At 41.8% G+C, this 14,901-nt stretch overlaps 1 protein-coding gene across 2 annotated transcripts in view; it reads right to left on the bottom strand.

Moving 5' to 3' along the window:
• Positions 1-14,901, bottom strand: part of PRDM16 (PR/SET domain 16) — a 1,072,267-nt gene that overhangs the window by 68,205 nt on the left and 989,161 nt on the right. For both annotated transcript variants that reach the window (XM_086921555.1, XM_086921556.1), the window contains 2 exons: positions 14,057-14,159; positions 627-825 (listed from right to left, as the gene is read on the bottom strand). In XM_086921555.1, coding sequence (XP_086777681.1) covers positions 627-825; positions 14,057-14,159 — 302 coding nt within the window. The remainder of the gene's footprint in view (positions 1-626; positions 826-14,056; positions 14,160-14,901) is intronic.

Here is a 14,901-nt window from a genome sequence, read left to right as displayed (position 1 = left end):
CATATCTAATTGCTAAAGAATAATCAGAAATCTGGGAACTCATTTTCATATTATTCAAAACACTGTATCATCAAGATCCTAAATGTTTTTTTCCCTTTAAAATATGTTTAACTAGCTATTATTGTTAACATATTATTGTATGCTGTGAAAATGAGGTGTTAAAAAAGCTCTATTATTGTTGAATACCAAAGCACGTTTTCTCTCTAGGTCAGGTTGGACTGATACTTGAATTCCTTACTCGAAACACTGCAATATGTCACTATACCAACCCTCAACTGCAGAGATATTTTTGTATAATAAGACAGTCAAAATATACTCTTGTTACATTAACAAGAACCAACACAAACCACTTCTTAAGTAAACTTTCCATGAACTCTACTAACCTTTAACAATCAAACTCCCAAAACAACATTCACAACCAAACAAAGGTGCCCAGAAAAACCCTCTAAAAAGATGCACAGATTAAGAAAAAGAACTATGATGCCATACACTAATGTCAGTTGGTGCAATGAAAGTCCCTCTAATATAAAATAAGATTCATGAAAGTATTTTAAATCTACTAGATCAAAGTTAGCTCTGCCGCAGCAGGCCCAGATAAGCTCCTCCTACAGCCATCACGCTCTTACCTGTACTTGTTGGGAAACATCCGCTCGCAGTCTTTACACTCGTGCACAGCCTCATCATCGAAGCCCTCCTGCTTGATCTCCTCACTCAGGCTCCTATAGAGATGGCTGACGGTGCTGCAGGCGTATTTCTGGTGCCGCCGCAACTCCAGCTTGGATTGGAATAGCTCGTCGCACTCCTCACAGCGGAAAATAGGCTCCTCTGAAATGAAAACAGTTAAGGCTATTGAACCAATGCACTCTGGGAGACGTTGAAATCACACTTCCTTTTCAGTTACAGGATCCCAAGACTAAAACTTGAACCAACTGATACATTGTGTAGCAGACCGGAAGCATCTCTTTCCACCTGTTCCCTCTTGAACTTTTCATGTAGACTCGCGACGGCCATTTTTGAACTTTAACACAGAACTTTAAGACGAATACTGCAGTTTGATACAAAAATGTTATTTTTGCCCTTCTTCTAAAATTCTCTGACAAATAAAAGGTTGTATAATTAAAACCACTTGAGGGCCCTTGCCTCAGCCAGTGGCTTTAGCATATTGAAGATGTGGAGGGCTTTCTTGAAGTGATCTCTTAGAAGCAAAGCGAGACAGGCAGCAAAACCAAGGAAGGTTGGTGCAGAACGCTGAGTCGTCAAGCAGTTCAGGAAAAGGAATCAAGTTGTTTGTTGGGAGGGAGTTGGGAACCATACAGAAGGTCTAACGCATATCGTAAATTACTGAAGTTGAGGGTCAAACAAATTAAAATGAGGGCAGCTATTATTAAGTTTAGAAGGCAGCATCCTGACCAAGCTTCCAAGTTAAACAATCGGCCACTGAGCTGTAAATCTTCCAGCAGAGTGACTTCTGTAAAGGGAGGGGGCGTGGGCGCTTCACATTTACTCCACCCTGGTGGTTTGAGCTAAACCGATGCTTCCGAGATGCACGCAGTGACTTTGTGATCTTAATTCTCTGCTATGAAAAATATCTTGAAAAAGGTTATGATTGTTTATCAAACTATTTCTCAAAAATTAGTCCTTGCATGACAAACGCCCAGTTCGGTTCTGGAGCCTTTGCGTGCTGTGTTAAAATGTGAATTTTTCTAACGCAGTTATATTAACATAAGTTTCATCAATCATAAATCAACGGGCGAGTTCCTCTTCCTACGGTTCTTTTCTATGTATGTGCGAGTTATGGTTTGCATGGCTGTTGTGCGAGTTATGGTTTGCTCTTAACCATAACTAGTGAATTTTGGTGTTTTATTCATTTTAATTCATAACCATAACTGTACTTTCTCAGTTTTTGTTACAACGCACGTTAAGCTGTTATAACCAAAGCTAACCAATACTTCACTTCAACATTGGAGAGTTTTTTGGACTTTTTTTAATCATGTACAACATGTTCCTTGTGCCCACCCTTCCGCAGGCAGCCATTCCCAGCTGTGCCATGTGCAGTGCGGTTTACCACAGGGACTTGCCTCCTGCTATCCCTGGCACCTATTTCCCTGCAGGCAGCCATCTTTATTGTGCATAACCTTTGGCAGTGCGTAGCAGGGGTTGACTGCAGGCCCTGCGCCCAACCCTCTGTTGGCAGCCAACACCTGATGTGCACGACCATTGACTGTATGCAGTGAATGTGAAATCTAAAAATCGCGAGAAAAGTTTTAAGGTGCATTATTTAGGACTTAATGCCCTGAAGATGTCCTGTTGCCTGTGGGACGAAATGCATTGACTGTGTTTCATACTGATGTTACAAGAATGAAATAAAGATTGTGTTTTCACACAACTGTCCTCGCTTTTTTGGACTTCACAAGCACTTTACTTGATATAATTGGAACTGTGTTTTGGAAGTTGGACTATGAAGCTTATCTGAACTTGAAATAAATAAGAGATCATTACATTGTCTGTTGTACCTCTCTCATTTTGTGTATCAGCAATGTATAAATCGTAGTTACCGAATATAACAAGCATTTGCAATGCAATAGGGGCTAGATGTAGGTAAATCTAATTTACAGATTCATAAATACCGAATTTTACCGATTTGGTATTTATGAATTGGTAAATTAGAAGGAGGCAGATGTAGGTAACTTTAAAAACACAATTACCGAATCTGTAAGATTCGGTATTTACCGTACCAAATCGGTATTGCCCATTGATTCCTATGGGCCTTGAAGCCCATAGGAATCAATGGGAAATACCGATTCAGTATTTACCGAATAATACTGAATCCTGCAAGGGTGCAGGGGGTGTCACTTTGACACCCTCTAGCACCCCAAGTACAGGCTTGTGTGACATGTGGCACACATACATGCCCTAAGGGCATGTCTGTGTGTCACATGGTACAGGTGTGCATGCACAGATGTGCATGCACACCTGAATTCGGTATTTTACCACCCAATAGGATTGGGGGGTAAATACCGACTCCTAAAGGGCCTGTGGCACTCTGTGAAGTGCCACCTACATATTGATTTACAGAATCGGTAAATTTACCGATTCAGTATTTTACCGATTCTGTATATTTACCGAATCGGTAAATTTACCGATTCTGTAAATCAGATACCCCCTACAACTCAAAAGCCAAATACCGGTCGGAAACGGGCGAAATCGACCGTTTCCGACCGGTATTAAGGCTCCTACATCTGGCCCTAGGTCTCTTATTTATGAGAGTTTGAGCTGATGGCATTGTAAACGATAATGCCTTTTATTTATGTGTTTTTTTTAAACAGATAAATAAAATCCATTGTCATTTACAATGCCAATGGTTTAAACTCTTGCAAATGCGAGACCTATTGCATTGCAAATGTGTGCTATAACATTTTTAGAAAGCATTATGAGAGGAGCATGTGCAGGAAGGACAAAGCTATTTGAGAAAATAGTGATTGGAGGCTCTAATTAAAGCCTACCGAGCAGCAACACATGTAACAGGGGGTGTCACCATGGAAGGTTACAAAATGAGACAAGGAGGAACTGAGTGACCACTAAACCTTTTGACCAATGAACAGCCACAGTTTGCAGTGGACAATGACACAAGCCAATGAAAAATATGGGTGGAGAGTGGGCGCTGCTTCAAGCTCCCACCTCAATAGAGCATGTCTTGCAGAGCAGAGCAACACATGTGCTGCCCAGGCTCAACCTATAAAGACTATTGCCTAGTCAGCATTAGTAAACATCATTACAATGGGCCTTCCTTCACTATGCAATTAAAGAGAACTCCCATGAAAAAAGGTACTACCTAGTCAGCTATAGTGCATGTCATAAAAAGGTGTCCTTGGTCACTTTGTAACACAAGGGAACTCCCACGAGAAAGAGTACTGCTTAGTCAGCTGAAGCGAACATCATAAAAAGATGTCATTGATCGCTATGTGACACAAAGGAGCCCCCATGAAAAGTACTGCTTAGTCAGTTATAGTGTACATCATGAAAAGCTGTCATTTGTATCTGTGTAACACAGGAGAAGTGCCATGAAAAGAGACCGGTCTATTCAGCTCTTGTGCACACCTTTAAAAGGTGTCATTGTTCAACGCGCAACACAAGAACACCCATTAAAAAGAGGAAGCCTAGTCAGCTAAAATGAAGCCCATAGAAGGGTGTGATCGATCACTGTGCAACTAAAGAGAACTCCCACTGAAAAGAGTCTGCCAAGTAAGCGGTTGTGTCCGTTATAAAAAGGTGTTTTTCATCACTGTGATACCAGAGAACCTCCATAACAAATAGTACTGCCTCGTCAGCTGTACAGCAGATCATAAAAAGGTGTTTTCCATCACTGTGAAACATGTGAATATCCATAAAAAAAGAGTACTGTTTTCACCACTGTAGTGCACACGATAAAATGTATCTTCCATCACTGTGCAATAGGGGAACTCCCATTAAAAAGAGCACTGCCTAGTAGACTGTAGTGCATGTAATAAAAAGGTGTCTTCCATAACTGTCTAACATGAGTACTCCTGTGAAGAACAGTACTGCCTTATCAGCTGTAGTGCACGTCGTAAAATGGTGTCTTCTATCACTCGGCGACACAGGAACTCCCATGAAAGAGTACTGCATTGTCAGCAGCAGTGCACATCATAAAAAGTAAGTCTGGGCCGTGAAAATCAACTCTTGGAGTTGGCGTAGATTTCCGCACTCTGCATTATGCGAAGCTCATGGAGTTCAGTGGAGTTTATTCCCTCGCTCACGTTAGTCAACGTCAAGTTGGAGAGCGCGAGTGAGGAAAATCCACCTCGCGGAGAGATTTTTCCTCATTCACAAATCGTCAACATCAAAATGGCGAGCTTGAGCGTTGAAAATCAACCTCCCGGCGAGATTTTTCAACGCAGGCGGTCAGATTTCCTATTGCGAGTGGTTGTGTATGCTCGGGACCGCACGCGTTGAGAAACTGTCTGTTCGAGCTGAGAAAGGTGAAGCTCAGGTAAAAATCTACTCAAGCGGCAGAAAGGAAGCATTGCCCGCTTGCACTGTGCATGGTGCTGTTCGTGTGATTGAACAGTGCAGACAAGCACCTGGCACTGAAAATCACCACGAAAAGCATTTATCTAACGCACTCTGCAACTTGCGAAACACCATGTAGCACGGCTGAGCTTTTTTTGCACTACGCAGAGTTCCGCGCAACAGAACTCTGCCCAGGTTTAATAAAAAGGTGTCTCCCATCACTGTGCAACACAGGAACTCCCAAAGAAAAGAGTACTGCCTTGTAAACTGTAGTGCATGTAATTAAAAGGTATTTTCCATCACCGTGCAATCCAAAGGAACCCAATAAAAAGAGCACTGCCTAGTAATCTGTAGTGCATGTTTTAAAAAGGTGTATTCCATCACTGTGCAAAACGAGAACTCCCATGAAAAAGCGTACTGTCTAGTCCGCTCATGTATTACACCATCTTTTTACACTGCATTCACTTAGGGCCAGATGTAGGTAATCTCGATTTACCTACTCTTAAATACCGAATCATACCGATTCGGTATTTAAGAGTAGATGGGATGTAGGTATTTTCACTTTTGAAATTACTGAATCGGAATGATTCGGTAATTACCGAATCAGTATTTACCAATTCGGTAATTGGCATTGATTCCTATGGGCCTTGAGGCCCATAGGAATCAATGCCAATTGCTGAATCGGTAAATACCGATTCGGCAAAATTACTGAATTTGCAAGGGGTACAGGGTGTCACTTTGACACCCTGGTGCACCCCTCAATTGTGCATGGGTGCACATGTTGCTGACATACATGCCCTTAGGGCATGTATGTCTGCAACAAGGCACGTTTTTTAAAGCAAAAAATGCTTTTTGAAGGGCTTTCATTATTTACCACCAACTTCTAGTTGGTGGTAAGTAACGAATTCTTAAACCCTTGTAGCACTGATTACAGTGCTACCTACATGTTGAATTACAGAATCGGTAATTTTACCAATTCGGTATTTTACCGAATCGGAAAAATTACAAATTTGGTAAAATTACCGATTCTGTAATTTAACATGCCCCTACATCTCAATATCCAAATACCGGTCGGAAACGGACGAAAATCGGTATCTTCTGCCATTTCCGACCGGTATTTGGATACCTACATCTGGCCCTAAGTGCACTAAAAACTACCAAATACATCAGTATGTCAAGTGAAACTAAATCAACCCTTTGTACCGACTTCCTGTTCTGGGCTATTAGAAGTGGTTCACCTGGAACAAAGATCTCTCAGCTTTGAACCTGCATATGCAGGGCTTCTTGCTGTTAAAATGCATTTTGTGGAACCTGCGGTGCTCTCACGCTACGCTTCTTCAAGGCATGATACAAACTTTTGTCCTAAAAAGCAGGTTACGCCTTAAATACCCCCTAGAAAACAAAGCAGCCAGTCCTTTCTCTCTTGCTTGTCAAATGTGTGTTTGCTGGCCTCTATCTTGAGTTCCATCAGCAACACTCGGGACAATGGAGGAATGCAACAGAAAAATAAATCACAGCCTAATGGCTTTCAGCAGAACCAAGGGGAATGCAATTATGCGGCATCTACATGCTAATCTAGGAGAGCGGAGTCTCAAATAAGTTCAAGAGCCCTACTCCAAATTCCAGCAGTGATAAGGGGTCGGCTGCATTTTGGCTGGGGCTTGGCATAAAAGATTGTTCCGATAATTATCTTTCTGCGGAACATTTTTGCATTTTCTTTTTTTGTGCGGCTGCCAGCGCCACCGGGGAACTGAGACATCCATTGAAAAAGAGGATGACAAGTCAAACGTCCCTGAATGAAATGATCGAGGCCGTGACTCACAAGATGCGAAGCTTCGAGTGGCTCACGCTGCCCCCTCACATTTGTAATAAATAGCATATTACATGATGCACGTCTACATTTATACATTTATGGTTCATACCATGCTGCTCTTTCATATGCATTAGTATAGTAAAAAAAATACTTAAGCAGAATCAGAGCACAATCTCATTGTGTATGTCCATAGGGGGAGCAGTAAAGTTCGAAGGTCAATCCAAGTCCAGAAGATGCAACTGTACTATGTAATAACGTGATTTGACCGTGGCATTGTAGTAATAAATGTCTCAACGTATGCTTTGTGGTACAGTTGCTCCAAATTATGGGGTTAATTAGGATGGTGGAAGGGACCGCCCGCCTCAGGGGCGGAGATCACGTGCCTCGAATTAGGATGCACCCACCACGGTGGCGGGTGCATACCGTATTTTTAACCGCCGCAATGCTAAAAATGCATATTGTGCGTTTCAAAGCACAACATGACAGGCGGTGCCTGCCATGTTGTATTTTGAAATGCAGGGGGGTACCATAGGTACCCCCCATGTGCACCCCCCAAACCCCCTTCACCCTGGGGGCTCGCAACGGGCCCCTAAAGCAAAGACCGTATGCCTTTTCGTGGCGGCATTGCCGCCACGGAAAGTCATTGCCCACAGCACATCCTAATATGGCTGGCGGTGTCTGCCACCATATTAGACCTTTTCAGCCGCAGTCGCAAGGCGACCGCAGTGGAAAAGCGGCGGACAGACTTCCCGTCCGCCACGGTCCCCCCGCCATTGTAATATGGCGAGGGGGAAATAGGTGGCGGACGGGCACGGATGGCGGACGGATCGCCACCGCCTGCATGGCGGTGGCGATCCATCCGCCATCCTAATCGCCCCCTATGTTTTTTTGGGGCAATCTTTATTTTCACAAGTATCCCACCATTTGTAAGCATTGCTCTAGGGTTGTAAGTTGTTGTGCCCATCACAGGAATCTGTGTAGTGTATTTTACTAAACTATGATGGGTTGTGTATTTTACTAAACTAAGGAGAGTTGTCTATTTTACTAAACTATGGAGGGTTATCAATAGGGCCTGACAGAAAGTGTCTTTTAAGTGACAAATGTATACCTGGCAACCTCTTGACTTAAAATTGTGGGTCATATCAAGTCTTTATGAGGGTAATCTTAAATAAGGTGAATAGAACATTTTCCACAGATGTAGTGTATTGAAGAACTTCAGTCCACAAACTCTATAGGTTGGTCTAACATCGGTTGTATGATGTAATTAGTGATGTCATCAATTATGTCATTTTAGATGTCATCAGTGATGTCATCAATTATGTCTTTTAACTTTTCATGAGTGATGTAAAGTGAGTGTTCAAGTAGTGCATGGAGGGGCTTGTTATATTTAGCTTGGTAAACTATAACTGGTGAATGTACTTTTTTTGTTTTTAAATGTCACTTATTTCAACACCTAACTATGACGCAACTTTAACCTTTGTTTTTTCAATCAATTTCTAGGTTTTCTTTAATGAAAGTTCAGATCTTATTAGGCCCTAGGCCGCCCAGGCGAAGAGACAACACCTGCTGTGTATGGCCTTTGGCCATATATAACCGGTGGGTTAGCCACAGGTCCTGCCCTACAGCTAGGCAAAGGCAGCCATTCCTGCCACAGGCTGTAAACTCACCCACAGTGCATGGATTTCAGCTGGGTGCACTGGGCAGTTTGCTGCATGGCTAGGCCTCTGGCCATGTACTGCACCTGATCGCCAATAGGCAGTCAACTCCTGGCTAATGCATGACCATGGCTTTTGGGAGGGTGCAGCAGTGCATTAGCCCTCCACCAAACCCACTGCAAGTGGCCTATCCCCATTGTGCATGGCCTATGCTCTGCACTGTGGTGGCTGCCGGCAGGGTCAAAGCTTTCTATTTTTTACAGGGATCTTTGCTATTTTGGTACCGGTGTCACAATATCACAGGGTGTTGCCGCGCTAGTAGAGTAGGACCTTCAGACCAATTTTCTTTTTTTTTTTAACCCACTATGACCCTGGGGGTGTGGGGATGCCCATCCGACCCCTTGTGGGCTATTTCATTATTTTTTCAGGGCTCCGGACGGAATCACTGAGTCTATAACGGCGCCACAACTTTTTCGTTTCAGTTGCGACCAGCTAATCAGATACCTCTGTACCATTGTACTGTTGCTGTACAACCGAAATGACCCAATGGATAAAAGTTATCTGAGCCAATCAGAGTGCGCTGTTTTTTAAATGTACCTTACCACAGGGCGAACTCCTCTCCAAACATACCTTACTTTTTAACTGTCCAAATATACCTAACTTTTTTATCCTTCCAACTCACCCTGACCCCTGCTTTAAATGCAAATATCTTAAAAATGTCTGAATAGATTATACCATTTTACAAAAACTTTCTGAGTAAAATTCTAGCTTTGTGCCAAATTAAGTTTAATTCTGTTCAGCTTTTTTTGTATCAGAGAGCAAAGTTTTGTATGGAAGTTAACATGGGAAAACAGTGGTTTTTTTGGACACCACCTTTTTCTAGGCCCCCGATTCGATGGATCAGCACAAAACTTTGCATGAAGGAGCTATGGTGGACTAAATTGTTGGGGAAAGTTTTGTAAAGATTCAGTCACCAAAGTTATTAATTAAACAAAAAATGTTCTTCCCATGAAAGCAAGCTCAGTGGTGATATATATATATATATATATATATATATATATATATATATATATATATATATATATATATATATATATATATATATATATATATATAACCTATCCACGCGTCTGCCTGTGACGCGCTCCAGAGACCCCGCCTCATCTACAGGGCAAAGGACTTCGCAGGCTCGAACTGGTTCCAGTTCTTCATGTGCCAAAGTTATTTGGATGGTCCCCAGCCCGCCCCTGAAACCCAGGAAGAGAAGTTGGCAGGAGCGAGGTTAGTTGAACTTCGTGTTGGGCGACAGACACTGTTTTGAAGCCCCTGTTACATTGACACCTGGAACTCAGGGCGGAGGCGGTAAGGGGAGATGAGGGAGTTTGCGTTGTGGACAGCAAAGCTGGGAATGCATCATCATGCCGGTGGTGTGTTCCGAGGCGCACTTTGGTTCATTCTCTCACGGATGCACACTGGTGTGTTACATCACTCCACCCCCCCAGCAGCATCTACCAGAGACTCTCGACGGGGGACTATGGGACTTGTAGTTTTTCCCCTAGTACTTGGGAAGCTACTCAGGTGTGCTGCCTTGATGACCTGGGGGCGGTGCAGACTTGAGCAATCAAGTTAAAAAGAGGAGGAACTGCAGCCGGAGTGCACACTTACCCACGGAGGCTTTGAGGCGCTGACGACGGCGAAACATCCAGCCAGAAATGCATCCGCCACATGGACACAATAAAGCCTCCCAAAATTTCCCCAAGGGTCTCTATTCTCTTTTTTCACGAAAGGAGTTTTCTTGTATATATATATATATATATATATATATATATATATATATATATATATATATATATATATATATATATATATATATATATATATATATATATTTTTTTTTTTTGTTTTTTACCTCTTTGCTAACCTCTTCATCGTGTCTTCATGACACGATGAAGAGGTTAGCAGATTTCACCACAGGGTTAACTAATATCAGGGACATATTGCATATTTATATTATATATTTTATGCTTGAGGGATATTAGAAATACTGTGGTGGATGGAGTTCAAGATGTTTGAGTATTCTTTAAGAACAGCATTGCAATGACTTGTGAATTGTTCTCAAAAGTCTAAGAGTGTAAAGTCAATGAAGAAGATCATCTAAATTGATGGGTGCAAAAGTGGTCGGAGGAAATTGACTAAAGTGTCACATGTTACTATTAATCGTTGTGTTCATTCTAAAGTCCATACTAGCAGACCCAGAAACTTCCACGTTGAATACACTTAAAGATTTACTCTTTTCCCAGTCAATAGCAGATTTCATAGAGATAAAAGAAAGATTCGTTTGGTGGTGCAAATACACTTTTGCATCTTATTCCTACATGCAGAAATGTGCACCTGTTATGTTTCCTAATGCATAAAAAGTTCCCCACATCTGTACTCCAGGGAATATGCATCGTTTGCAGAATTCTAACAGAGAAAAGAGAGAACATATGTTCAATTTGGACGTTCTGTGTGTGTGCCATATTTGCATTTTGATGAGTTTACCACCCACCAGTAGCGGATGGTAACATGGGGAGCTAAATCCCAGAGATCTAGTGCTATTTTTACTCAACTCACAATCTGCTTTAGTGTACAGATTGACCAGAAATTATTTACTGCCATTTTCGCCAGTACTGTCAACTACTGAAAGAGCTCTGCAGTCTGATACTGTGAACTCATCTGATGTGAGGTGTTTGTACGTCACGGTTGGAGGCAGTGGGTAAAGTCCTAGTCAATCTCTCTCTCTCTCGCTCTCTCTCTCTCTCTCTCTCTCTCTCGCTTATATACTGGCGTGAAACTCCCTGAAAAAGGGCAACTACATTGTGTTGTGCGTTGCATACATTACATTTACTTGAGAAATGTATTCCTTTAACTAGACATCATTTTTTTGCGTGGAGCAGAGAAAAAACACCCTGGAACTATTAATTTTAAAACCTGTCCCATCAGAGATCTAGTATAGAATCATGTTTCACCAAATTTGAAATGATTGATTAGTTATAAGGGCTGACCTGCAAGCGAGCTCAACAGCCCAAACATATACATACCATTTTATAGTAAACCCAAATTTGGAATTGTTTATGTTGGTTGGGTAAGGACTCTGGTGCCTTAAATGTTTTGAGTCAATGAGCCGTCTAAATGGTCTTAAATTATTCGCATAATGAGTGGTTGAAACAAGATTTTATACATCCAATGTCTAACCTTCAAGCTCCTCACACTACAAGATACATAACAATGCATAAAATGCTCTGCATACAATGCTCAACAGATGAGCCACAAAAATAAAAGATCTGCACTATGCAAAAAATGTGAAACTTTATATATCATGCCAAACACAGATTAGGGTGCAGATTCTACAGCATGTTCACACACCAAGATATTAGATATGCTCTCATGTCACAAATCCCCCGCTCAATGGTGCACCCAGTGGATTCCGCCCAAATGAAAACCCCTATGTGCATTTTATGCCACACATACTCATTGGACCAGGGCATATCCGCAGATGTATCCTCATCCCCATGGATGCTTCCCCGTGGACAAACCCTCGACTGCAGACGAGATCTGCACCAAAGTGCTAAGATGCAATATAATAAAAAAATATGCACCAAACAAAAACATCTAACATAACATCATGACCACAGATCAGGGGGTAGTTATGCAGCACCTGCAACGAGTGGTAGATGTAACCATCCTGGAGTAGAGCAACAGAGGGACAGTGGGATATGGAGACCGGCGATCAGGCAGCCTCTGACAGAGGAAATACTAAAGAACTCAGGGTTTTGAGTCTGGGAAACAAGGGAATAAGAACAACAATGGGGCTGGCCTTTTGCACACATGGTGATCTGTTGAGATCGCAAAACCGATAGACGGCAGTGCCATATCTAACACTCTAACACAGATCAGGCGAAGGGCAAGAAGGTCCACGTCCCATAAGGTACATTCCTTGACACAGTAGATTAACTCACACCTGGTTATATGGTCTCAGGATCTACTCCTTCTCAGTCACAGAACATCATCAGCCAACAAACACTTCACCACACTGAAAAGGGAAGGCAATTGACTCACAACAACCATATGGAGACATCTTCAATGGGTAAACCCAAACCTCAGACATCAGTCTCCCCAAGAGCATAAAGAACCAACAGGTCAGTGAATTGGTGAAAGCAATCTAACAACAATATAACACTAGCATTATTCACAACTACAATGTTGCCATTCACTCAAATCTATTTTACTCTTTTAATCAGGCCATGTGTTGACATATTATTACCGTTTGGAAGGCAGTTTTGTAAAATTCACTGTCCGTCTGGTTTAAGGATATGAAGGAATGCATTAATTAATGCGTTTATGATTTTGTCTGTACACCTTGCTACCACCATGAGGTTTCTTGATGCTAAAAAATACAGTTTCAAAGAAAACAACCAATAGAAAAGAAAGACTAAAACCAAAGCACAGGTCAAGGACCACATTCAGACCAGTCAGGTTTCCAAACTCTCACCCTCTCAATAAAGATCCACCTAAGCATTGCACATTCCATCTCTGAAAGAAAACCAAGTACACAATGCCGTTGTTGCATTAGATAAATCCTGCCATTCTCATGCCGTATTTATTATTCATCATAAACATGACCTAGAATAAATCAACATAGCATTAAAGAGCAATGCAGGGAAAACATTTACATTATTTACACTGCAATAGCATTGCAAGGGACCAACACATTCATGCCTACATTGCACTGACAGAGACATGCTTGAATACCTCTCAGGTCCCATTCTCTGGGTCATTACCTGTTTTCCGATGTCCTGGACCAAATGGAAATACCCCTTTCTGGTTGTTCAATGTGTTGTCCTTACAAGGGGAACCCACCTGTTCTCTCAGTATAGAGGCAACCTGGGCCGGCATCAGACTGCTCCCCCAGTAGCATAATTCACCATGCCTGGGGCACTCATTCAGGTATCCCTTTGGACACCATTCAGATAGAGGGGTTGGCCCATACTTGGATCTCCCAGTACCTCAAATACCTGTCGGGCCAGACAGCTAAGGTAAGGCTACGGACACTTGCTGTAGCAGATGCCACCATCCCTTCTCTAAAGATTGTGTATCCGTATCCCAAGTTGGGTCATTGGATTAAGGCCAATTTCTTCATGGATTTACCTGCCCTTTTAACTGATGCCAAGGTTGTCCACCTGTTTTGTAGCTAAACACAACTCCTTCTCTGCCCTCGCCCCCCGAGGTGAACTAGGGGGTGGTGGGTGGGAAAAAAACAAAAGTAAAAAACAATTTAACGGAAGCAAGCTAATCCCTAGAATAACTACTAATAGAAAACAAACAGATATGTTTTCTGTTTTTTCAGAAGACTGAGAGGTATTCCAGTGAGCAAAGACTAAACAGAAGAGAGTTCAAAATTATAACTAAATATTTAAAAGAGTGCCAAACAAAGGGTACATTTGATGTAAAAGTTAAATGGGCATAACAACCGCGAATGTAAATTACTGTATGTACTGAGTCAAAACATGGATATGCTTACCATCGAGATTGGGAGCCATGTCCCCGAATGAGTACGATCGTTCCTTCATATACACCAACAATTCCTCTCCGGGCTCAATGTCCTTAATAACTTTATAATATATCTGAAATGGAGAAAGAAGAGGATATGTTGATGCCTGAAAGTGATTATTATTTTTGCTGAAGGATTACTTTTATTCTCTGGAGGTGGAATGAAAATTTCACACAATCAATTGAGGATTCCCATGTAGACCCGATGTCCATTTGGATCGAGTTATATGTTTAACAGCTACTGAATAAATGTGACTTAGTGGCTAAATTGACAGATGCACAATATGGACACATGAGAGTTCTGTCAATTTTAAGAATTGACAAAATTGTGTGATCCAGGGCTGCTCATTTTATCTCCCTCTCTGTTGAGACCACTATCTACCAAAAGCTGTCAGCCTTAGAATCGCACTAATCCCTAGCGTCAGGTAATACAGTGAAATTGAACATGGGCATTTACATGTTGTTATTGGGAGTTTTAGCAAGATACACAAGAAAATGGCGTCTGCAATAAAGAAAACTACAATAAAGATGAACTCATACTGATGAATTCTTTATGATGGAAATTCCAATTAAGATTACAAGAACACAAGTGTCTTCAACTAAAAGGTAGATGAACATACCCTAATAAAATTAGGTAAATCTCTGCCCTGCCAAATTTGGGCACAAAGCTGTAAACCTAAAGTAATAGCACAACAAATCCCCAACACGGCTGCAGTAACTAGAGAACTTTGGATTGACCTTTCTATAGGAAATTAAAAGGAGAAATCCATGGAAGGACACCGACTGGTATTGGGTAAATAACAACAAAAGAAAATA

The sequence above is a fragment of the Lissotriton vulgaris genome, chromosome 5 (genome assembly GCF_964263255.1).
Source record: "Lissotriton vulgaris chromosome 5, aLisVul1.2, whole genome shotgun sequence".
NCBI classification, from domain to species: Eukaryota; Metazoa; Chordata; class Amphibia; order Caudata; family Salamandridae; genus Lissotriton; species Lissotriton vulgaris.
The sequence above is the reverse complement of the archived record's forward strand: the minus strand, read 5'-3'. Positions and strand labels throughout refer to the sequence as shown.